Source organism: Dromiciops gliroides, chromosome 5, assembly GCF_019393635.1.
Source record: "Dromiciops gliroides isolate mDroGli1 chromosome 5, mDroGli1.pri, whole genome shotgun sequence".
NCBI classification, from domain to species: Eukaryota; Metazoa; Chordata; class Mammalia; order Microbiotheria; family Microbiotheriidae; genus Dromiciops; species Dromiciops gliroides.
Window position 1 is genome coordinate 282,691,261 of NC_057865.1, and position 22,499 is coordinate 282,713,759.

The 22,499-nt window shown below is 44.9% G+C and overlaps 1 protein-coding gene across 2 annotated transcripts in view; it reads right to left on the reverse strand.

Moving 5' to 3' along the window:
- Positions 1–500: 500 nt before the first annotated feature.
- The window catches only part of NUAK1 (NUAK family kinase 1), a 67,519-nt gene continuing 45,520 nt past the window's right edge, over positions 501–22,499 (reverse strand). For both annotated transcript variants that reach the window (XM_043967265.1, XM_043967266.1), the window contains exons 4-7: positions 21,539–21,604; positions 6,908–7,027; positions 3,547–3,679; positions 501–2,006 (exon numbers count right to left, since the gene is read on the reverse strand). In XM_043967265.1, coding sequence (XP_043823200.1) covers positions 850–2,006; positions 3,547–3,679; positions 6,908–7,027; positions 21,539–21,604 — 1,476 coding nt within the window. In that variant the 3' untranslated portion in view covers positions 501–849. The remainder of the gene's footprint in view (positions 2,007–3,546; positions 3,680–6,907; positions 7,028–21,538; positions 21,605–22,499) is intronic.

The following is a 22,499-nucleotide window of genomic DNA, read 5'->3' on the forward strand; positions in this document are numbered from 1 at the left end:
GCCAACCCTTTGGAGATCACAGCCATGAAAAAGGATGTCCATTGTAAGGTTGGGGGCCCACAAGGCAGCATTCCAGTTAATACTGTGACCTTAGAAAAGATCGATCGATGATGAGATGTCTTTTCCTGAGGGGGAGTTGGCTCTCAGTCACCTAGGCTAAAACCCAAGAGACTGTTTCCCCCAGCTTTATGTCTGCTGCTGATGTTACTCTCCCGCTCCCGCAGAGACCCTTCTCAGAGCTAAGAACGAGTGGCACACCCAGGAGACTTTATCCTCTCTCTTCCCCTGCTGCCCCCCCCCCCCCCCCCCCCCCGCCGCCCCTGCCCCTTCAGGCATCTATGAGAACGGGGCAGTGAGATGGATAAAAAGATGGCAGGCATCGAGAAGATGGAGAGTGTACATATTGGGCCAGGACCCGAGCACTGGTTACATGTCTGTCCCCCAGAATCCAAAACACTCTTGTGGCCAAGCTTGAGGGTGACTATCAGGGTATTTCTCCCCACTTTTACTTTCCCCCCACTGCCGTTGCCCAGAAGCATTCTGGACGAGAATTCTGAGAGACCTCCTAGACACTCGTGCCAGCCACTGGGACCTCAGAACAGATGGCATCAGGTATATGCTAGTTAGACCACACGGCTCTGGCAGATACGCAGGCCTTTCCTTTCATGCACCCTGTGCAGCTTGGCACACTCACAGGATTTGGCAGAGGAAGACTCCTCCAACAGGTTTGGAGATCCTCGCTATCTGTCAGTAAACTAAGAACCAGGCAGGTATCCCCACCAGCACAAAGGTGATCCGTCACTCCCCTCGGCCCACCCTCCCCTCCCCAGGCTCCCCACCACCCAGCCGCTAATTAAGTTTGTTGCAGATTTCCAGGGCTTTCTTATACACCTGAGTCACATCGTCCATGTCCGTGAGCAGGGAGAAACTATTGTCCACCATCCGGTTTCGATACCGTTTCAGGTACTGAGGTCGTGGCCTGTTCTGAAGCCCCTCAAAATCCTGGATCTGCAGGAAGTTTTCGGCGGAGACGCAGCTCCGGATCCGCTGCTGGGCAGGCCGGCTCTCCTGCAGGTCGAGGAGGTCAAAGGAGTCACTGGACAGGATGCTATCGTCACTGATCACACTGGATGGGCGGCTGTAACTCCGAGAGAGCCCTTCCCCCGGCACACCACGCTCCTCCGTGGATTCCAGCGTGGGCGCCCCGGGGCTGAGGAGTGTGGAGTCTGTGCTACTCGCCGAGTATTTGCTACTGTGTTTCAAGATGCCCTTCCTCCGGTAAGAGAGGCTGTGGGGGCCCCCCCGGGCTGAGTCGGGGACCCCCGGCGAGGGGAGGTTGCTGCCTCCCGGGGCATCATTACCATCCAACAACTCGGATGACTCACTCCGCTCGGGAGAAGAGTAGTAACCTGATTCTCTCTGCTGGGTCTTCTTCAAGATGCCTTTTTTGGGCATCGTCGCCAACTGCTTGGGTCCAAGTTTGCCAGCTCCCTCGGCCTCCACGGGGCTCTTCAGGGGTGTCCCAGTCCTACACAGCTCCTGCTCCATCTTAAAACCAGAGGGCAGCGTGGGGCTGACCACCCCTTCAATGAAACCCGCACTGTGGGATCGATGTTCGCTGTTGCTTCTCTTTTTCAGGATGCTCTTGGGCCTCTTGGAGCCGGACTTGCACGGGCTCTCTGCTGGTCCATCCTGGCTGGACTGGGCAATATCATTCTCCTTCTTAGACTTCTTCAGTGACCTCTGCCTTTCCAACACACCTTCCGGGGCACCAGGTTTGGCCAAACCCTTGGCCTTGGTGTCCCCCTCCACTTGAAGGCCAGTGGAACGGTGATGCCAATCAATGATCCGAGCCAGCAGCGGGGACTCTGAGTCCCTCAGGGCATCACAGTCACAAACGCTACTCTTGTAGCCCCAGTTGACCCACCAGTGGTTGGCAATGTCCTCGATGGTGGCGCGGCGTTCTGGGTTGACCATCAGCATCCACCTGATCAGTCCTCGGGCATCTAAGGCCAAGAGCAGAAAAGTCTTTGGTTAACAAAGAAGGTGAAAATGTGACTATGAAGAATGATCGCTGGGCAGGTAAATGATTAAAGAGGCGCCGTGATGGATGGGCCCACTGGGAGCTGTGGACCAGGCTACCCTGTGGGATCTGAGGCTGAGCACCTTCAGAATTCAGAGCAATGTGCTAGTGGGTTATCAAGAAGCTGCATCTTTTGCCATATTGGTAAAGGAATGTCAAGGAGCTTCTGACCTTTCCACCAACTCTAGTCTTTTTTGTTTAAAGGGAAAAAATGGGCAGAGAGAGAAAAAAGCACTTGACCTAGAACAGGCCTATCAAATTCTTCTAGTGGGTATCCCCCAACCCCACTCCCCAACAAAAGAGAAACACAGATGATCAAATACTCTTTCATCCCTTGGAAGGGACACTTGTACAAACACTCTCTCTCTCTCTCTCTCTCTCTCTCTCTCTCTCTCTCTCACACACACACACACACACACACTTCTCTCTCTCTCTCTCTGAAGAACCAGCGGCAGTACTTGTACCCAGGCCTTTCTAATGCCAAGACCAATGCTTGGTGCCATGCTGCTTCTCTATCCCCTCTGTTTTTTTCATATAACCCCCCTCTCACCTCAGGGTCAGGCAAAAGAACTGATCTATATCAGGGCCTGCTCTCAAATTACAGCTTGTCTGCACTAAGCGTCGGGAACCTTCTGCTCTCCCAGACCTAGCTGAAAGGTCCCTATTGGAACTTCCTGGAGGCCAGACAAACTTACCATCTATCTCGGTTTATGGGGTTGACCTTTGGAGGTTAAAGAGGGGGAAAAAAAGTTCCCAAACTGGGGTCAGTTTATAGGCCAAATATTCCAGAAGCTAAGTCCCTGGCTGCCCCCTGCCCCCACTCCTCCCAGCAGCCTCAGGACTACCAGGCTGCTCCCAGGCTGCCACTTAGGCACTTAGGGAGAGGATTCTCTGTAGGCCAACAAGAATTTTGATCCAAAAAAACTCAGGCTGGATTATCTGGCATGTGAATTTAGACTGAGATTTGTGAATCCTGCAACCAAGTAAAAGCCATTCAAAAGGAAAGGAGGGGGCAGCTAGGTAGCACAGTGGATAAAGCACTGGCCCTGGATTCAGGAGGACCTGAGTTCAAATCTGGCCTCAGACACTTGACACTTACTAGCTGTGTGACCGTGGGCAAGTCACTTAATCCCCATTGCCCCGCAAAAAAAAAAAAAAAAGGAAAGGAGAAGGGGGAAATGGGGAAATTTGGCCTAATTCTGTGGCTGGGAGTGACTGGGAGCAGGATGGGGGCCTACAGACCTCCTGATGCAGGAGAATTTTCCAGCTCACCCATGTTTCCCTGTAGGGTGAAGCTCTCTTTGTCAGGGGCTGGGGAGGGGACACAATTGGGAGATTGGGGACTCCCGACATGCTTGCTGTAACAAAATGATTCCCCAACTATTAACTGGACCTCGGAAGGCAGCAATCCCGAGCCTTCCCATCAGCCCTTGGTGGCAATTCCCTCCAGCTCTGTTACACACCTGAAGGCTGCGTGGGCTCCCGGTATTCACCGCTGCTGATCTGGCGGATGAGATTCTTGTGATCAAAGCCGTCAAAGGGCATTGTCCCATAAACCAGAGTATAAAGCAATACACCCAGTGCCCAGCTGTCCACCTGGAGAAGAAGGATGAGAAGCAGAAGAGAAATAAAGGCCAAGCCCGGCAAAGTGCCCTTAGACCAGGGGGTCTTAACCCTTTTTTATGCGGTAGTCCCCTTGGGAGTCAGAATGTTTTTAAATATATAAAATATAGAGGATTATTTTTTAAATTAAGCTTTAATAGCTTAAAATTTTACTAAGACTTTTGGAACACCCTGTATAGTATGTGTGTGTATATCTATGAATATACACATACATAAACATATACACACATATTATTTATATAATATATTCATTTGTTATATATGAAAACAAAAACAAGTTTATATAATATATTCTCATATACACACATATATTCTCATATGTATATGTGTGTATGTATTCTCACATACACACAAATACACACATATATGAAAACAAAAACAAGTTCACAGAACCCGGGCCAAGAACCCCTGACCTAGCCCATTAGCAGAGCCAAGATGGCAGCTGGCCTCAACCCTAGTCCCCCCTAAATCACCCAGAGGCTGCATTTAGCAACTGCCATGTGGTAACTCTCTCCAAGCACTTAAGCTAAATGTCACAGGGGCATCCAGGAGGAAGGTCTGATTCCTCCTTTCAGTGACTACAGAACAATAATAATAATTGGTAATCAGGGGGCGGCTAGGTGGCGCAGTGGATAAAGCACCGGCCCTGGAGTCAGGAGGACCTGAGTTCAAATCCGGCCTCAGACACTTGGCACTTACTAGCTGTGTGACCCTGGGCAAGTCACTTAACCCCCATTGCCCCACAAAAACAAACAAAAGTCATCATAACTATAAAGCACATAGTAGGTGCTATAGAAATGCTAACTATTATAATCATCATTAGGTATCAATTATAGAGGTGCAGCACTTTCTTCTCACTTTGCCTCAGTTTCCCCATCTATAAAAAGAAAATAATTAGAACACCTACCATAGAGGGTTACTGTGAGGATTAAATGAGATGATATATGTAAAGTGCTTTGCACTCCACAAAGCCATTATTATTATTAGCCTGCTAGCCATTATTATTATTACCATCATTCACTCTTTTTTTTTAAAAAAATGTTTGTTTGTTTTTAATTTTTGTGGGGCAATGAGGGTTAAGTGACTTGCCCAAGGTTACACAGCTAGTGTCAAATGTCTGAGGCCAGATTTGAACTCAGATCCTCCTGAATTGTTAAGGGCTAAAATTCTAGCTAGTCTGTCTAAAATATCTAATGAGTGGTCGCCAATAAATTATAAGCTTTAGCAAGAGTTAGGTTTTTAAGCATTTATTAAGGAGAATAAGAATTTGGTAAAGAGAGAGAGAAAGGCCTAGATTCCTATCTATTAAAGGGAGAGCACATTTCTAGCTCCCTTCTCCGCCAGCGTCCTCAGGAAAAAAAAAGAGACTGAGCGCCAGTCTCTTCCTTCCTCCTCCCACTAGTCTGCGTCACTTCCTGATGCCTGGTCTTGCCCTCAAAGACCTTCGCTTCATGGGCAGAACTCTTCTACAGTAAGTATCCAGCAGGTGGCGTTATTCCAATCGTTACAGAATCCAGGGCCAGTACTCTATCTACTGTGCCACCTAGCTGCCCCTCCCATCATTCACTCTTAATCGAAGCCCTAGCATGTTTGCTTCTGGTTTGAGGAGTGACATGCCCAAGGTCGCACAGCCAGCATGCATCACAGGCAGGTCTTGAACATACATCTTTATGACACGCAAACTGCCTCTCCTTGGGGAATATGGTAGCCCAAAAAGCTAAGACTTGGAGTCCTCGATGGAAGCACAGGAGCTGGGCTTAAAAAGGTGATAATGTCACCAGATTCTGCCCTAGGAATACTGCATCTGGGGTACAATGTTCCCTTGTTAGAAATGATGTTGCTAAGCTGGGGAGAGTGTTCAGGTGGCACATGACAGGATGTCATGCCCTGCGATGACCAGGCAGACAAATGATAAAAACAGAGCTGGCTTTGGAGTCAGAGCATCTGCCACTTACTACCCACACAACCTTGGGCAAACCATTCCATCTCTCTGGGCCTCAGTTTCCTCATCTGTAAAATGAAAGGGCTGGGCCATATCAGAGAGGTCTTCACCTTTTCTTTAAGTGAGGCAATTGGGGTTAAGTGACTTGCCCAAGGTCACACAGCTAGTAAGTGTTAAGTGTCTGAGGCTGGATTTGAACTCAGGTACTCCTGACTCCAGGGCCGGTGCTCTATCCACTGCGCCACCTAGCTGCCCGGTCTTCACCTTTTTTTTAGCATCATGGACCTCTCTGGGCAGTCTGGTCATGCTTGTAACCTACACTCATGATTGAAGAAATGCTCAAGTTCAATTAGAAGTCAGTGAAAAAGAGATGGAGCTGTTTGCTCACCCAAGTTCACAGACCCCCTGAAATCTACCCATGGGACCCTAAGTTAAGAACTTCTGAAAACAAACAAACAAACAAAAACAAAGTATAAGGGGGCAGTTAGGAGGCACAGTGGATAAAGCACCAGCCCTGGATTCAGGAGTACCCGAGTTCAAATCTGGCCCCAGACACTTGACACTTACTAGCTGTGTGACCCTGGGAAAGTCACTTCACCCTTATTGCCCCACAAAAACAAACAAACAAACAAACAAAAAGAACTTCTGGCCTCCAAGAGCCCTTCCATATTCTATGTTTAATCTTTGTGGAATGTGGCAGCCCCAAAAGCTAAGGCTTAGTTTGCTCAAAGGTGAGCCGGGATGTCTCCATAGTTAGTGAGCTCCCGTCGCTGGAGGGCTTCAAGCAAGGCTGGATGGTCCTTATCGGGCTTGTTATAGACGAGATACTATTGGGATTGGAGTAGAGTGCCTTCAAGGTCTCATAGGGCCACAGACCTAGAGATGGGAGAGTCTTCCAAGGTCTCTCACGTTAAAGATGACTGAACAGAGACTCAGAGGTAAAGTGATTTGCCCAAGGTCACACTCTTTTCTAATCCTGACATTCAGTGATCATATGCTTATTCCTACTGCATTCCATCTTCTTATCTTTCTAGCTCCTGACTATCATCCTTTAAAACATCCCTTTGTGTCATCTGCAAATGTGATAGTCATCTAAGTCTCATAGCAAAGCAGCCTTGGGACACAGAGAGGGTGAGGGGGAAAGAAGAACAGAAAAGGGGGAAAAAAATGTGTATGTGTATTTCTCATCCAATAGAAGAATCTATCGAAATCTATTTCTGTATTTAAATTCTACCCATCACCCCAGCCACGTCACTTACCTCGGGGCCTCGGTAAGGTCTTCCATTGACAATTTCTGGGGATGCATAAAGGGGACTTCCACAAAAAGTCTGCAGAAATTTATCCTTTTGATAGAGGTTGGAGAGACCAAAGTCAGCAATCTGCAAAGAGAACCAACATGTCGTTCTGCTCATTAATTCAATTTGGATCAACCCGGTTCACTGAGCATTCATTAAGTTCCAAGGTGCCAACCGCCTCATTCACCAAAAGTCTGACCAACGTTTCTGACGTCTACATTTTTTCCCGCCAAACAGTGGCTATCTGCTGGGAGAGCCTCATTTCCCACAGGAGTGCTCTTCCCTTAAACCACTGGGCTACATCTCCATTTTTGCCTTTGCATTTTTTCTCCAGGAGAAGGCCCTTTTCACTTAGGGAAAGAAAAAGTTATGGTATGAGATCTCTCTCTCTCTCTCTCTCTCTCTCTCTCTCTCACACACACACACACACACACACACACACCCCAAAGATGTTCACTATCATATGTGTTGTTTATATGAAGCCATTCACTGGAAATTGATTTTTTGAAATCTCATGACCAAAAAGTTGGCTTCCTGTCTGCCTATAAATAATCACTGCAAGTGCCTAATGACACATGATGTTTACTCACTTAACTGAGCACCAGTCTAGCAGAGTGAATATAAAATAAGAGGCCCCCATTTATAGCATAAGCACGGTTTTAAATTTACTATAAATATTGTTTCGTATCAACTCCCATTATGGATAATTGGCTAAAATTTAGAGCAGAGTTTCTTAATCTAGGGTCTGTGAACTGAGTTATTTCTGTAAATATATACTTTAGGGGGCTGCTAGGTGGTGCAGTGGATAGAGCACTAGCCCTGGATTCAGGAGTTCCTGAGTTCAAATCCAGCCTCAGACACTTGACTCTTACCAGCTGTGTGACCCTGGACAAATCACTTAACCCTCACTGCCCGCAAAAAAGAAAAAGAAAAAGATATATATATGTATGTATGTATGTATGTATATATGTATAGATATATATGTATGTATTTTAATAACTGTATCTCACTATAATTGGCTTCCATTGTAATCCTTTGTGTATTTTGTCTTAAATAATGTGTTTAAAATAATGTTCTGAGAATGGGGTACATAGGTTTATTATCCTTATGTCATTCAGTTGTGTCTGACTCTTTGTGACCCCATGGGGTTTTCTTAGTCCCTCTAAACTAGAGGTTCTTAACCTTCTATGTGTCACAGACCCTCTTGGCTGTTAGGTAACACCAGGCCTGGAGTCAGGAAGACCTGAGTTCAAATCCAGCCTCAGACACTAGCTGTGTGTGCTAATTGGCCTCAGTTTCCTCAGCTATAAAATGAGCTGGAGAAAGAATGGGAAAACACTCCAGTATTTCTGCCAAGAAAGCTTCAAATGAGGTCACAGAGAATTGGGCACTACTGAAACGACCCAACAAAAACAATTAAAAGGTAGCATCATAGTCAGGAGGACCTGAGTTCAAATCAGGTCTCAGACACTTAACACTAGCTGTGTGACACTGGGCAAGCCACTTAACTCCAATTGCCTCACCAAAAAAAAAAAAAAAAAAGGTAGTGTTGTTTTTTTTATACCTGCCCAAGGATCTCTTCGTCTCTCAGAGACCCACCAGCCATATTGGCTCCCCTTCTCATCCCTCCCCCCGCACCCCATCCCCTCTCTGTTCAGCTGACCCGGGGACCATCTGCCGGGCTGTGTTCTCTAAGAAGCAGCTTTTGTATTTTGAAACTTTTCTGTTCAGTCTGAGCTGCTTTGTAACGGCAAAATTAAAAAACAATGGAAATGGTGAGGCTTGAAATCAGAGACGTTCTTCATGGTAGCCAAGCTTGACCACGCATTATCTGAGACAGACTGAATCATGCTGAGTATCAACAGGGAGGCCCCTCTCTTGGGACCCTACAGTCTGGATGACAGTCTTATACTTCAGGCAGAATGTTAGTTAGCAATAATCCAGGGATGAAATCCGGAGCATCAGAAGATGCCGGATCAGAGCTGGAGGGGAAGAAGGCATCGGGCCCAATCCTCACATTTTACAGATGACCCAACTGAGGCCCACAGAGATCAAATGACTTACCCAAGGTCATGTAGGGAGTATCATGAATTTGTGATTGTTATTGAGGCATTGAGGCCGTACGGCCTAGTGGATAGATACAGAGCTAGCTTCAAGGCCATGAAGACCCAGATTCAAAGCTTTACATGGAGACTAGTTATGGGACCCTGAACAAACAAGGCAGGCAAGGTGCTGTGAGAAAATAACGGGATTTGGCAGCTACTCAAAGTCTCACCTGGAGATTAATCCAAACTGATTGAATTAAGTGAGAGTGATTGACTTTGCTGATTAGCCTACTTCAACTTAATTAGATTGTAACTACACCTGGCTAGCCCTTAAATGCTTAATGCCCGAAGACTGGAGCTAAAGCTTCTAATTTAAGGTGACCACTCATTAGATTTTAGACATCATAGCTAGAATTTTAGCCCCTTACAGTGCCAATCTGAACAGTATACCAGTGAAATCACACGTCCTGTCCCTAGCCCTCTCCTATTAAGTGCTAAGGGTTTCCGCGTATAGAATCATAGATGTTGGGCTAAAAGGGACCTCAGGGGTTGTCTAACTCAACTCCTTCCTTTTACAGAAGAGGAAACTGAGGAAAATGAAGCCAGATGATAGAGGACCTTGAATGCCAGATTAAGGTTCTTGGCCTTGATGAAGAAGGCATCAATGAAATCACTGAAGAAAGAGAATGGTGAGGAACCTGAAGATTAGGAAGACACTACTAGTCAAAGGTCAAAGTTAGGTGGCCCCCAGGGGTGGCTAGGTGGCACAGTGGATAAAGCAGCAGCCCTGGATTCAGGAGTACCTGAGTTAAAAGCCGGCCTCAGACACTTGACACTTACTAGCTGTATGACCCTGGGCAAGTCACTTAACCCCCATTGCCCCCACATACACACACACAAAAGTTAGGTGGCCCCATAGCCAATGGGCATAGGGTCTGGAGTCAGGAAGACCTGAGTTCAAATCTAGCTCTGTGACCCTAGTCAAGTCACTTAACCTGTCTGTTTCAGTTTTCCCATCTGTAAAATGAGGATAATGATTACACCTCCCTCCCAGGGTTATTGTGAGGATCAAATGAGACAGTACTTGTAAAGTGCCTAGCATAGCATCTGGCACATTGCAGTTGTTCAGTCATTTTTCAGTCATGTCTGACTCTTCATGACCCCATTTGGGGTTTTCTTGGCAAAGATACTGGAGTAGTTCACCATTCCCTTCTCCTGCTCATTTTACAGATGAGGAAACTGAGGCAAACAGGGATAAGTGATTTGCCCAGGGTGACACAGCTAGGAAGTGTCTGAGGTTGGATTTGAACTCAGGAAGATGAGTCTTCCTGATTCCAGGCCTGACATTCCAACCACTACATCACCTAACCTCCCCTTGTCCCCTTGTCGTTCCCTGTTTTCCTCTTCCCTCTCCTCTCCCCCATGCAATTCCCTTTCTCTCTGCTGGGGAGGAGCTTTGGCTGAGAAATCTCCATTGCTCATTGCTACTAGTTCAGAGCCCCAACCGGGACACAGCAGATGCTTGCTTGCTTGCAAAGGCAGACACCAGAATGAGCCTATTTTGTTTAAAAAAAAAAAAAAGGAAAGAAAAAGAAATTTCAATTGAATGAATGGAATGTCATTGAAAGCAGCTGGGGCAGGATGGGTCTCAGAGAAAGCCATTCACTGAGCTCGGATTGCACTTAATTACTGAAATTCCACTTTCTTATCAACCCCCCCCCCTGCAGAGCTGGTAGAAAGCTGGTCTGAAGGCCCATGAAGTGTGCCCTGTCAATCACAGGGCCAATGGAGCTAGCTCAGGGGAGAACCCTCCAGGGGTCATTCAAACACCCATCTCTAGGAAGCTGCTAAGCCCATAGCTGAGGCTGTGTCACCAAAGTCCTCGAGACAGCACAATCCCTCCCTGCCATCTGTGGGTATGGGCACTGGATCTCTCTCTCTCTCTCTCTCTCTCTCTCTCTCTCTCTCTCTCTCTCTCTCTCTCTCTCTCATACACACACACACACACTGTCTCATACTGTCACAGTGTGAGTTTCACGCACACACACACAGTCACACACACACAGTCACACACACACACACAGTCACACACACAGGTACGCCAGCGCACGTACACATGTGCATACACCCAGCCAACCTCTTTCACACACCAATATCGGCCAAGGCAGGGCAGTCTAGTTTTCTCTATGGCTCGGGCTGAGAATATTTACATTGGGGCCAACTCCCATCCTCACAGACTGATGTTTATCCACTTCCCTCATTAAAGCTGTCAGAGGCCCTGACACAAGATTAATAGAAATCAAGATGACTTCATGTGCTGGGCACTTCCGTGAAAATGTATGAATTCCAAAAAACTGAAACAAAACAAGAAAAAACAAATCTTGCCTCTTTCTAAGGAGTTGAAAAACCTGGATGTTAACTCCAGGCAGCAATAATAGGAAGAATCATTCCTGTTTATGAGGGAGGGTATCCAACCATTCATTCAAATATTTATTATAGATCTGCTTTCAAACAATTAATTAACAAGCATTTATTAAACACCTACTATATAAACTAGACAGGGCAGCTGGGTGGCACAGTGGATAAAGCACCAGCCCTGGATTCAGGAGGACCTGAGTTCAAATCCAGCCTCAGACACTTGACACTTATTAGCTGTGTGACCCTGGGCAAGTCACTTAACCCTCATTGCCCCACAAACCAAAACCAAAACCAGAACAGAAAGACTCATCATCCTGAGTTCAAATCTGGTCTCAGACAATTACTAGCCCTGGGCAAGTCACTTCACCCTGTTTGCCTCAGTTTCCTCATCTGTAAATGGCAAACCACTCCTGTATCTTTGCCAAGAAAACCCCAAATGGGGTCACAGAGAGTAGGACACGACTGAAAAATGACTGAAAATAGTCCTGATTCATAATCCACCTTCTCCATGAAGCCTTCCCTTTCCTCTCCACTAGGAAATAAAACCTATGTGGTTGTTCTTGGTCCAGGACTGATTTGTACTATAGTCATATCTTACCATCCCAACTAGACCATCCACTCTTTGAGGGCAGGGATGGAACCTTATCCCTGCATATCCCTCCCTCCCACCGCCAGCACCTAGCACCTAGCGAGTATGTGTGGTCTCATCAGCCCATGCAGATCTAAGCCTCACTTTCCCCATCTATAAATGGGCACAATATCATCATATCTATTTTAAAGGAATAATTAGATAGCTTGTTGGTGCAGAGTAATTTGAAAAGCATCAAATTATTTTTTTGTAAACCCTCCATCATATTCCAAATCCTTAACTTAATCTAACAGTTCTTGGAATGGAATTAACTCCCTTTACCCTCTAGCAAGCATTCATTAAGCCTTTTCAGTGTGCCAGGAACTATGCAGAGTGCTGAGATCACAAAGAAAAAGCAAAATTAGGCCCTGCCCTTAAGGAGTTTGCATCCTCCCCCCCCCCCCCCCACTTTTAAATTCGGACCTTAACCCACACCCAACAACATGAGCATTTCCATATGAAGCCACAAATGGGTGTTACTTTTGTCTTTGAGCACATGACCCAATTGGCCTGAAGCGGCCAGAGCACTCTAGTCTGTTTGCAACAAATCTTCATTCTGCTCTTTTCATTTTTTAAATACTTCGATGATCCTCTTTTTTTTTTTTTCCATTTTAGTAACCTACTCCTTCTCCAACTCTCCCTTCCTGGGGGGGGGGGGGGAAGGAAAGAAAGAATAATAAACCCCTCATATCAGATATGTGTGGTTCCAAGCAAAACAAATGTTCACATTCTACTGGGAGAACAACATGTGAAATAATTAGTTATATAGAAGATACATGAGCAGTTGAGTAGTAGATAGAACACCAGCCCTGGAGTCAGGAAGACCCGAGTTCAAATCTGGTCTCAGACAATAGCTGTGTGACCCTGGGCAAGTCATTTGACCTTCTGGCCTCAGTTTCCTCATCTGTAAAATGAGCTAGAGAAGGAAATGGCAAAGCCCTCCAGTATCTCTTCCAAGAAAACCTCAAATGGGGCCATGAAGAGTCAGACATAACTGAAAAGTGACTGAACACAGAAGATACATAAAGGAGAGATACAAAGGAAACTTAGCTGATAAGACAGCTGAGGAAATCAGTTAGGACCTTCTGAAGAAGGTGGGTGTTGAGCTGAGTCTAAAAGGAAGCCAGGAATTCTAAGAGACAGGTGAGGAGAGAGTGAGGACCAGGCAGGGGGCACAGCCAATGCAAAGATAAAGAGATGGGAGAGGTGTGATGTGTGTGAGGAACAGCAAGAAGGCCAGGGTTGATGGACTGAAGTGTGGAAGGAAGTAATAGATAATGTGGTTAAAAAAAGATAATGTGGGGGGCGGCTAGGTGGCGCAGTGGATAAAGCACCGGCCCTGGATTCAGGAGTTCCTGAGTTCAAATCCGGCCTCAGACACTTGACACTTACTAGCTGTGTGACCGTGGGCAAGTCACTTAACCCCCACTGCCCCGCAAAAAAAAAAAAAAAACACAAAAAAAAAAAAAAAAAAAAAGATAATGTGGTTCAGAAGATAAAGTGACCAGGATGTGAAAATGCCCTCCCCCCCGAAAAAAGGACTTTTTTGGTTGTTCAGAGACGAGATCATGAGGCTGTTCAGGGTCTACTGAATATACTGACAAGTAATGACTCATATTTTTATCATCATTATTAGTGCCTACTACAAACTTTTGGTCTTAGAGAGTTATTAAGAAATGAAGTGACTTGTTTAGGGTCACACGGCTAGTAGGTATCATAGGAAAGATTTGAACTCAGCTCTTCCCAACTCAAAGTCCAGCAAAGATCCAGCTAGTTGCCTGTACTTGTTCCAACAGAAATGCTGTATCTGGAGGGTGGGCTCATGACTCCCAACATGTCCCAGAAGCAGCTTCCCAGAGACCACCACCAAGCAGACAGTCCCCCAGGCAGCCTCACCACAAAGTGTGGCCATCTTTAGCCCAGCTTTTCACCATGACTAGAATCAAGCTGGACAGCTCAGCTCTGAGAATGGGCTTCAGGGTCAGTTACTCTGAGTCAAGACAAAGACTAAACAGAGTAACGAGGGAAGCTTACGTATGACCTTGGATAAGTCAAGTCACTTAACCAACTCTGTAAAATGAGCTGGCCAATCTTGGCTTTACAGAACAGATGAGAAATGTACCTCTCCACCTGTCTTCAAAGAGGTAGGGGGCCTATGGATGTGGAATATTGCAAATACTGTTGGACACAGTTGATGTATTGGGTGATTTTGATGAAATGCTTCCCACCATCCCTCCCTTTATTTTACAATCTTTGTTACACTTTTGCTCACTGGGTAAGGGAAAGAGGGAGGGAAATAAAGGGAATTTAAAATATAATTTAATTTTAAAATTCAAAAAAAAGAAGAGAACTATAAAAAAGATTTTTTAAAAAAAAGAAAAGGGGGGAAAAGCAATTTGGAAAACTGTCTGAGAATAGAGTGGACTGATTCAGGATGTTCCCCATGACAGTCTTCAAAAGGATATAGACTTTGGGGTCAGCCTTGAAGGATGCAAGCGAGAGAGACAGAGGAAGAGTAATCCAGTTGGACAAAACAAGTGGGGTGGAGGAAATGAATGACAGATAATAATCAACAATAATCAATAAGCCTGGGGTCCAGTGCTAGACATCAAAGATGGTGTCACTGAAAGGGAACTCCCCAAAATGCCATGAGCCTTCTCTCAGGGCCCTTGACAGAGGCAGAATCCTGAGCTCCAATGGATGCTGGGGCTTGTCTCACTGCTGAACTTGGAAATCAGAAGATATGGATTCAAATCCTAATGCAGACTTATCAGTTGTGTGATGCTGGACAGGCCCGTTTTTTCATCCATAAAATAAAGAAATTGGCCCTAAATAGAGCTCTGAGTCTACATCCCGTGATGCTGAGGTCCAGTGGAAAGAACTGTCACGGGAGGGTCAAGTCGTAAGTTACAATCCTATCTCCGGAGCTTCCTATCTGTGTGACCCCAGCCATATCCCTTCCTGCTTCAAGTCCATGACCTTTCTTCTTGTTGAACCTTGTAAGTCCAAGCTGCCTGTTTAAGTACCTGCAGGTGTTCATTTTGCTTCTGGGGCCAATTCCTTCATCATCCTTTCTTATACAGAATAACAGCATTTCCGTTGCAGCAAGGGGAAGTGACAGGGTCCATCCCTACCACCGATGGACACAGTGACCTGGCATCAAGAGAGCCTTCCAGCCCTCCTAGAGGGAAGTCCCCAGCCCCAGGCCACTGGAACTGGGTTCTCATTACAAGTCACTTTGCAGGAAAATGCTATGGGAATTGTCAGCATTCCGTTCTCCCATCGTTATTAATTGGAAGCTAATGACCACGCCGGGCGGATTCTTATTTTAGAGGCCAGCTTCCACAGAGTACGGAATGCAGCCAAAGGAAGAAGTGCATTTCTCTCATTTTTTTTTTTCTGTCGACCGACGGGGGTGATTATTTTTAGAATCTACACCCCTAGCAACTGCCAGAGAGCTCATTTCCAGCTCCAGATGTGCTGGGTGCAGAGGACTGTCAAGCATGCTATGCCAGAGAAGGGGGGTAAGCTGCCCTGCAAACACGGAGACCACAGAGACTCAGGTCAGATTGGGCATCCACAGGATGTGAGCAGGCTTTTGAAGCCTAAGGCCCCCATAAGAATAAAAGGAAAAAAGAGGATCCAAATCCTGAAAGTATTGTTGGAGGTGTGCTTCAAAATAGAAACTGCTGTTACTCCCGTGATTGCCTAAGAGGCCATCTGTTGAAGCGGTTCCTCTAAACCGGTTTAGGCTGCCGACTATGTGAAGGCAAAGCCAACTTGAACATCATGGGCCTGCAGGCCAGCTTGTGGCCATGTGTTTGGGTGAAAACGCCTTTTATAAATGTTTCCTGCAAAAAGGCTGAGTCAGGAGGAGCTGAGAATACAGAGAGATCACACAATCAAAGGCTGGAGGAAATGCAACAAAAGTCAGGGAGCTCTAAGAAGGTACAATGGGTGGGGAGTCCAGAGGCAAGACCCAGCTTCCCCAAGGCTCCCTCTGGCCCTCAAGGTCTTAGGAGCATAGACAGAGAACTGGAAGAGACCTTAGAAGCCATCAAACCCAATCCCTTCTTTTTATAGATAAAGAAACTTAGGTTCAAAGAAGTTCCCCAGAGTCACCAAGAACCAGATCTGGGATTTGAATTCTATCATTCCAGTTGGGGATGAGGAGTCCAGGGGAACAACAGGGACATGGCACAAGATCATATCTATAGAGCTGATAGAGACCCCAGAGATGGTCTAGTCCAACCTCTTCATGATAAGAAAACTCAGCTTCTAGGAGGGACCCTGCTTGCATCACACAGGTAGGATAAGAGGTAGGTTTTGAATCCAGATCCTCTGACTCCAGAGCCAGTAGTGTTTCCAATGTACCATGCTGCCTCAAAACCATGGACATAATGGAATATTATTGTGTAATAAGAAATGGCAAAGGAATTCAGAAAAATGTGGGAAGACTTCCATGAACTGATACGGAGTGAAATAAGCAGAACTGGAAGAATATACAAAATAATAATGTAATATTAATTGATTAAATGAAAACAAAAGGCAAACTGAATAACTGAAAAACCAACGATGGTTGGGGTAGAATGGATAATGCTTTCCTCTCATCACTGGAGGAGGGGGGTTAGGGAGTGGCGCTGCATAGGCAGAACTATTGTCAGATTCAATCACAGCATTCTTCATCAGAATGTAAGATTGTTAGAAGTAAGCATTGTATCCCCAGTGCCTAATGGTTCCTGACACATTGTGGGCACATAATAACTATTTGTTGATTGATTGACTATGCTAATTGTTTGTGCTTAACTGTTTTTCTTTTGTTACTAGGGAGAGTTGAGGGAGGAAGGAAGGATATATGAAAATGACTATGATTTTTTTCAAAAGAAGACATTAATAAAATTTCTTGTTAAAAAAAAACAAAAAAAATAAAAATAAAAATATGGTGACGATGCTAATGTTATCCCCTGTATAAATGGAATGAAAAATATGGTGGCTCAGGGTGAAGGATACATTTTCTGTTCTTTCATTTTAATTTAGCAAATGTCCCCCCCCCCCCAAAAAAAGAGCCATAATTTCCAAGTACAAGCTTTAGTTTGGGCGCATCAGAACTTTCATTTAAAAATCGCTACTCCCAACAGGAAGTACAATGGTCCCAGGCTTGATGTGCTCAGCTCAGCTCCCACTGAACCCTCTGACCCGACATAGTTTCCTTTCTAGCTTATGCAAATCAGCCATTCTCCCAAGATTCTGGCCCATTGTCACCCGCACAATCACTGGGTAGAATTCTAACCATTCTTCTTTTCCCACTGGGGAATTTTATGACTAGCTAGAAAGCTATTTGGCTTACCTCTACTGAGACTACATCATGCAGACCAAAAGACACGATCCCGGCTCATTCAGTGCCTTGAAAAGGGTTCTTTTTTTGTTTTGAAAGCCATGGGGGAGGGAAGCAATGTTCCTAACTGCCTCCCTCCTATTGAAAAAAATAGGAAGGCACCAAGAGAAAGGAAAGGCTCATATTTGAGAAAATATTCATAGCAGCTCTTTTGGAGGCAGTTAAAAAAAAATGGAAGGAAAGTGGGTGCCCTTAAGTTCTGGAATGAAGATTCATGAATTAAAGGAATGTTACTACAACATTTAAAAAATGATGGATTCTGAGAATCCTGGGAAAACTTCTCTGAACTAATTCAGGGCAAAACAAGCAGAACCAGGAGAACAACATATAAGGCAATGTAAACAAAAAAAAAAAACCCCAATAAAACAAAACTGAATTTTATGTAATTGCAATGATCGATCTCAATTATGGAGAATAGATGAAGCAATGCACCTCCCTCCTTTCATTGGAGAGGTGTGGGACTATGGGTATGGTATGTTGTATATGCTATCAAATACATTGATTGGTTCTGCCTAACTTTTTTTTTTTCCCTTTGTTTCAAGAGAAGGTTGGAGGAGGAAGGGGAAGATATAGCTGGCGAAGTGGGAATACAAACCCACTTATCCCCAATTTGTTATCTCATCTGAACCTCACAACAATCCCATGAAGTAGAGAGTGTGGACTTCATGATCACCATTACAGGTTAGGAAACGAAAAGCTTAGAGATGGTGATTTACCCAAGGTCACCTAACTAGGTAGGAAGAAGTAGAGGTACAGCTTGAACCCCGATCTTCTGACTCCAACTCAAGTGTTTTGCATTTGCTTACAATTTTTGGATCATAGATTTAAAGTGGGAAAGGACCTTAAAAGTCATCGAGTATAAACCACTCATTATACAGAAGAGGAAACTGAGGCCCAAGGAGGTTAAGTGATTTGTCCAAGGTCACATAGGGAGTGTCAAAGCTGGGATTTGAACCTGGGTTTTCTGATTCCCAATCCATTATGTTTTCCATTGTCCCATGCTGTCCCTCTCTGTTTCGATGGGCAGTCATCCTTGACCGACATTTTCTTTTCCCTCCATGGATTGCCCATTAGACTGTGGGAAGAGAAGACTGAGCTAAGATGACCACTCATTCATTGAGGGCGAAGGGAAGGGAGCCATGGGATCTGGGAGTCACAGTGCATTATAAACAGAAACCCGGAAGGCCAAAGCAACTCCATCTGAGTAAAGGAAATCTTCTCCCCAGGCCTCTCAGTTCCCTGGATAGAAACAACAACAAAGGAGACAGAAAAAGACCCTTCCCATGCTTTGTCTGGGGATCATTGACATGTCTCTGACGTCATGGATGGCCAATTGGGAAGCCCCGACAGTGCCTGGAGACCTAAGGCCATTCCATATTCAAGCTCATGTGGTGCACTAGGTTTATTTTAAAACTGCATTTGCTTATTTTCTAGACGTGATCAAAAGGACATTCGGAGCAGTCGGTAGGAGGTACTTGAACCCTGTGGGCCAAGAGAGTTCTTTCTAACCCCAGCAGCCGCCAGCAACAATACTATCTATAAAGTAAACTCTTCAATGAACACACTTTGCTCTTTTCCACAAGCAAATGTTGATGCAGCCTCCATGATTTGTTTTATCAGGGGCTTGGCGGAGAGCTGGGAATGAAGCAGAAGAGAAGATGGGTAGGGAAGCATTCTCAAAGTGGTCCCATAGACTCTAAAATATTTACAGCTGCACTTACTGCAGTAGCAAAGAATCAAAGAAAGTAAAGTGGGTACCCACTGTCTGGGGAATGTTTGAAGAAATCAGAGCATGTGGATGTAATGGGATATTATTTTGCTATCTCTTTCGTGGAGACAACCCGAATGCCCATCAGCTGGAGAATGGCTAACCATATTGTGGCACATGAACAGAATCTTATTGTGCTGTTAGAATGATCAGTGTAGTGGATACAGAGAAGCATGGGAAGAGGAATAGGAACCGATGCAGAGGGAAGGAAGCAGAACCAGGAAAACAAGGTACAAGATAACTACAATAATGTAAAGGAAAAGAACTAACAAAACCAAATACGTGGAAAGTATAATGACCAAGCATTTCTCCAAAGAATGCATATGAAAGGGTATCTTCTCTCTCACTTACTTTGTGTAACGATTGGAATAACGCCACCTGCTGGATACTTACTGTAGAAGAGTTCTGCCCATGAAGGGAAGGTCTTTGAGGGCAAGACCAGGAGTCTTTTCTTCAGGAGTCAGGAAGTGACGCGGACTAGTGGGAGGAGGAAGGAAGAGACTGGCGCTCAGTCTCGCGCTTTTTCCTTTGGACGCTGGCGGAGAAGGGAGCTAGAAATGTGCTCTCCCTTTAATAGATAGGAATCTAGGCCTTTCTCTCTCTCTTTACCAAATTCTTATTCTCCTTAATAAATGCTTAAAAGTCTAACTCTTGCTAAAGCTTATAATTTATTGGCGACCACTCATTGGATATTTTAGACAGTTTAGCTAGAATTTTAGCCCTTAACAGATGGCTGACCACGAAGAGGAAAGCTAACCCTCAGTCTTCTGATCTGCTGGTTGGGTAAGAAATTTCCCCTCCCTCTCCCTTTAACTGCTAAGTACTGGTGTACTGGCTGTGTTTTCCTTTAAATTTTTTCGAATGGACCTTTTAAACTCCCTAATTATCCTATTTTTGATTTTAGTCTGTTTAACCAGACAAATGGGAGATAAGATGGCGTTATTCCAATCGTTACATTTGCAGAGGTGGGGAGCTATGGGTGTGGGACACTGCTTATAAGGGTCTTTTTCAATCTTGGTTAGTTTTGTTAGATTATTACTCCCCCCCACCCCCCTTTCTTTATTAGTCTCTCTTATAAGGGATGACTCTCTGAGAGGATGTGGAAGAACACGTTGGGAAAATATAAGTGATGTAAAAACAAAAGGTTGAAATAAAAATTGGCCTTAAAAAGAATTTCACTGTGCTGTGAAAAATAATGAATGTGAAGATTTCAGAGAAACTTGGGAAGAATTGTATAAACTGATACACAGAGAAGTAAGAAGGGTAGGCAGTTTCCATGATGACTGGAATAACATAAAGGAAAACAACAAAGAAAATATTTCTAACTCTGAATGATGTGGTGACTAATCATGACTGCAGAAGGATGGCTGGTAAAGCAAGCCTCAACCAGGCTCTGGGAAGGGAAAGAAAAAATGACACTGATTCTGCCCTCATGAAGTTTACATTTTGTCTTATCTCAGTGGGAGGTAGGGCACACATGGGCTATAAGCATACTTCTATCAGATGGAGCTGATGTGTTGATTTGTTTAGCTTACCCATGTTTCTTTTGTTACAAGGATGGAGGAAGAGGGGAAAGGAGAGTCATTGATTGGGAAGCGAGAGTGATGCTTTTAAAAAAGCATCAATAAGATAATGTTTCTTTTTTCTTTTCTTTTTTTTTTTTTTCAATGAGGCTATTAAGTGACTTGCCCAGGGTCACACAGCTAGTAAGTGTCAAGTGTCTGAGACTGGATTTGAACTCAGGTCCTCCTGAATGCAGGGCCGGTGCTTTATCCACTGTGCCACCTAGCTGCCCCAAGATAATATTTCTTAAAAATGATTCCCAGCCCTACAATGATGCCAAACTCCACTTGGCCTCAGTTGCTTTTGGTGCTCCTAATATGGGGTTTTCAGCCAAAAGGGATTTTAGAGGCCATCCAGTCCAACCCTTTTCATTTACAGATGAACAAACTAAGTCCCAGAGAAGGGAAGTGAGTTGTCCATGGTAGGATTTGAACCCTGGTCCTGACTCTAAAACTAGTGTTCTTTCTGTAATACCAACTTTTCCTTCAAGCCAAATTCATAGAGGTACTGACCCCTTTACCTGGAGAATGAACAAGATTATTCAAGAGCAGGTCCAGCCTCTACTTCATTGAAATACCCCCCAAAGGCTACATCATGTATTGTGGGTTACCTCTGCTAACCAGAGACCTACAGACAAGGCTGGCTCTAAGAGGGGTATCCCTAACCCCTTGGTGACTAGTCAAAAAGTAAGAGTTGTTAAAGGCAGAGATGGAGTGAAGCTACTCCTTCATTGAAATCCCTGAGGCTTATACATTTATCAATTACCCCAGAGTCTTACCTTAATATTACAGTTATCATCAAGCAAAATGTTCTCCAGCTTCAAGTCCCTGTGGACAACACCATTCTGAAATAAGAAGATGAGAGACATGGATGAGAAGAAGGTTGGGAGGAGACAGATGAAACAAGGAAAGAGGGATGGGGACAATGAATGATGAGACAAAGAGAATAAGGCAAAGACAGCAGAGGGAAACAGAATGAGATGGGGGAGAGAGAGAGAGGGAACATGGGAGAAGGGGGACAGGGAGGGAGGAAAGAAAGGAAGGATGGGAGAGAGAGGGAGGAGGAGAGAGAGTGAAAAGAAGATAATGAGTCAGAAAGAATAAGACAGGGGCAGTAAATGAAAGGCAAAGACAGATGGGAAAAAATGGAATGAGACAGACAGAAAAAGACAGAGAGACTAGGGAAAAGAGAATGAATCAGAAAATGAGACAGGGACAGACAGAAGAAGACAGCATGATACCCGGATGGAGAGAAGAAATGAGACAGAAACAAAAAGAATGAGACAGAATCGGTGGAAAACAAAGAGAAAGGAGACAGGGAGAGAGAATAAGACAGCAACAGAGAGCCAGAAAGAGACAGGGAAAGAAAGAAAGAGAAGAAGGAAGGGAGACTGTGAACCAAGGGAAATGTTGGACAGATTAAAAAATTGGACCAGCAGGGGTGGTCTCTGTATCTACACTTTGGGGCTGTTTTTATGGTCATAACACTCCCAACCCAGGGACTAGTGACAAGAACCGTATTAGTCACTTGCTGTGTGTGGTTAAGGGAAGAATGACTGGAATCTGTTTCTCCCCCAATGCCTGTAAAACAGTGGGGGGGATTCTTTTTTGGAATGTAATTCCACTGTGTAAATGCAATATATTCTTCCCAGACACCGGCAAACAGTATCTGCCACTGACATCAGTCCTGAGGAAAGCACTGATTTCCCCCTCTCAGGTCCTCTCAGATCTGGGGAGCTC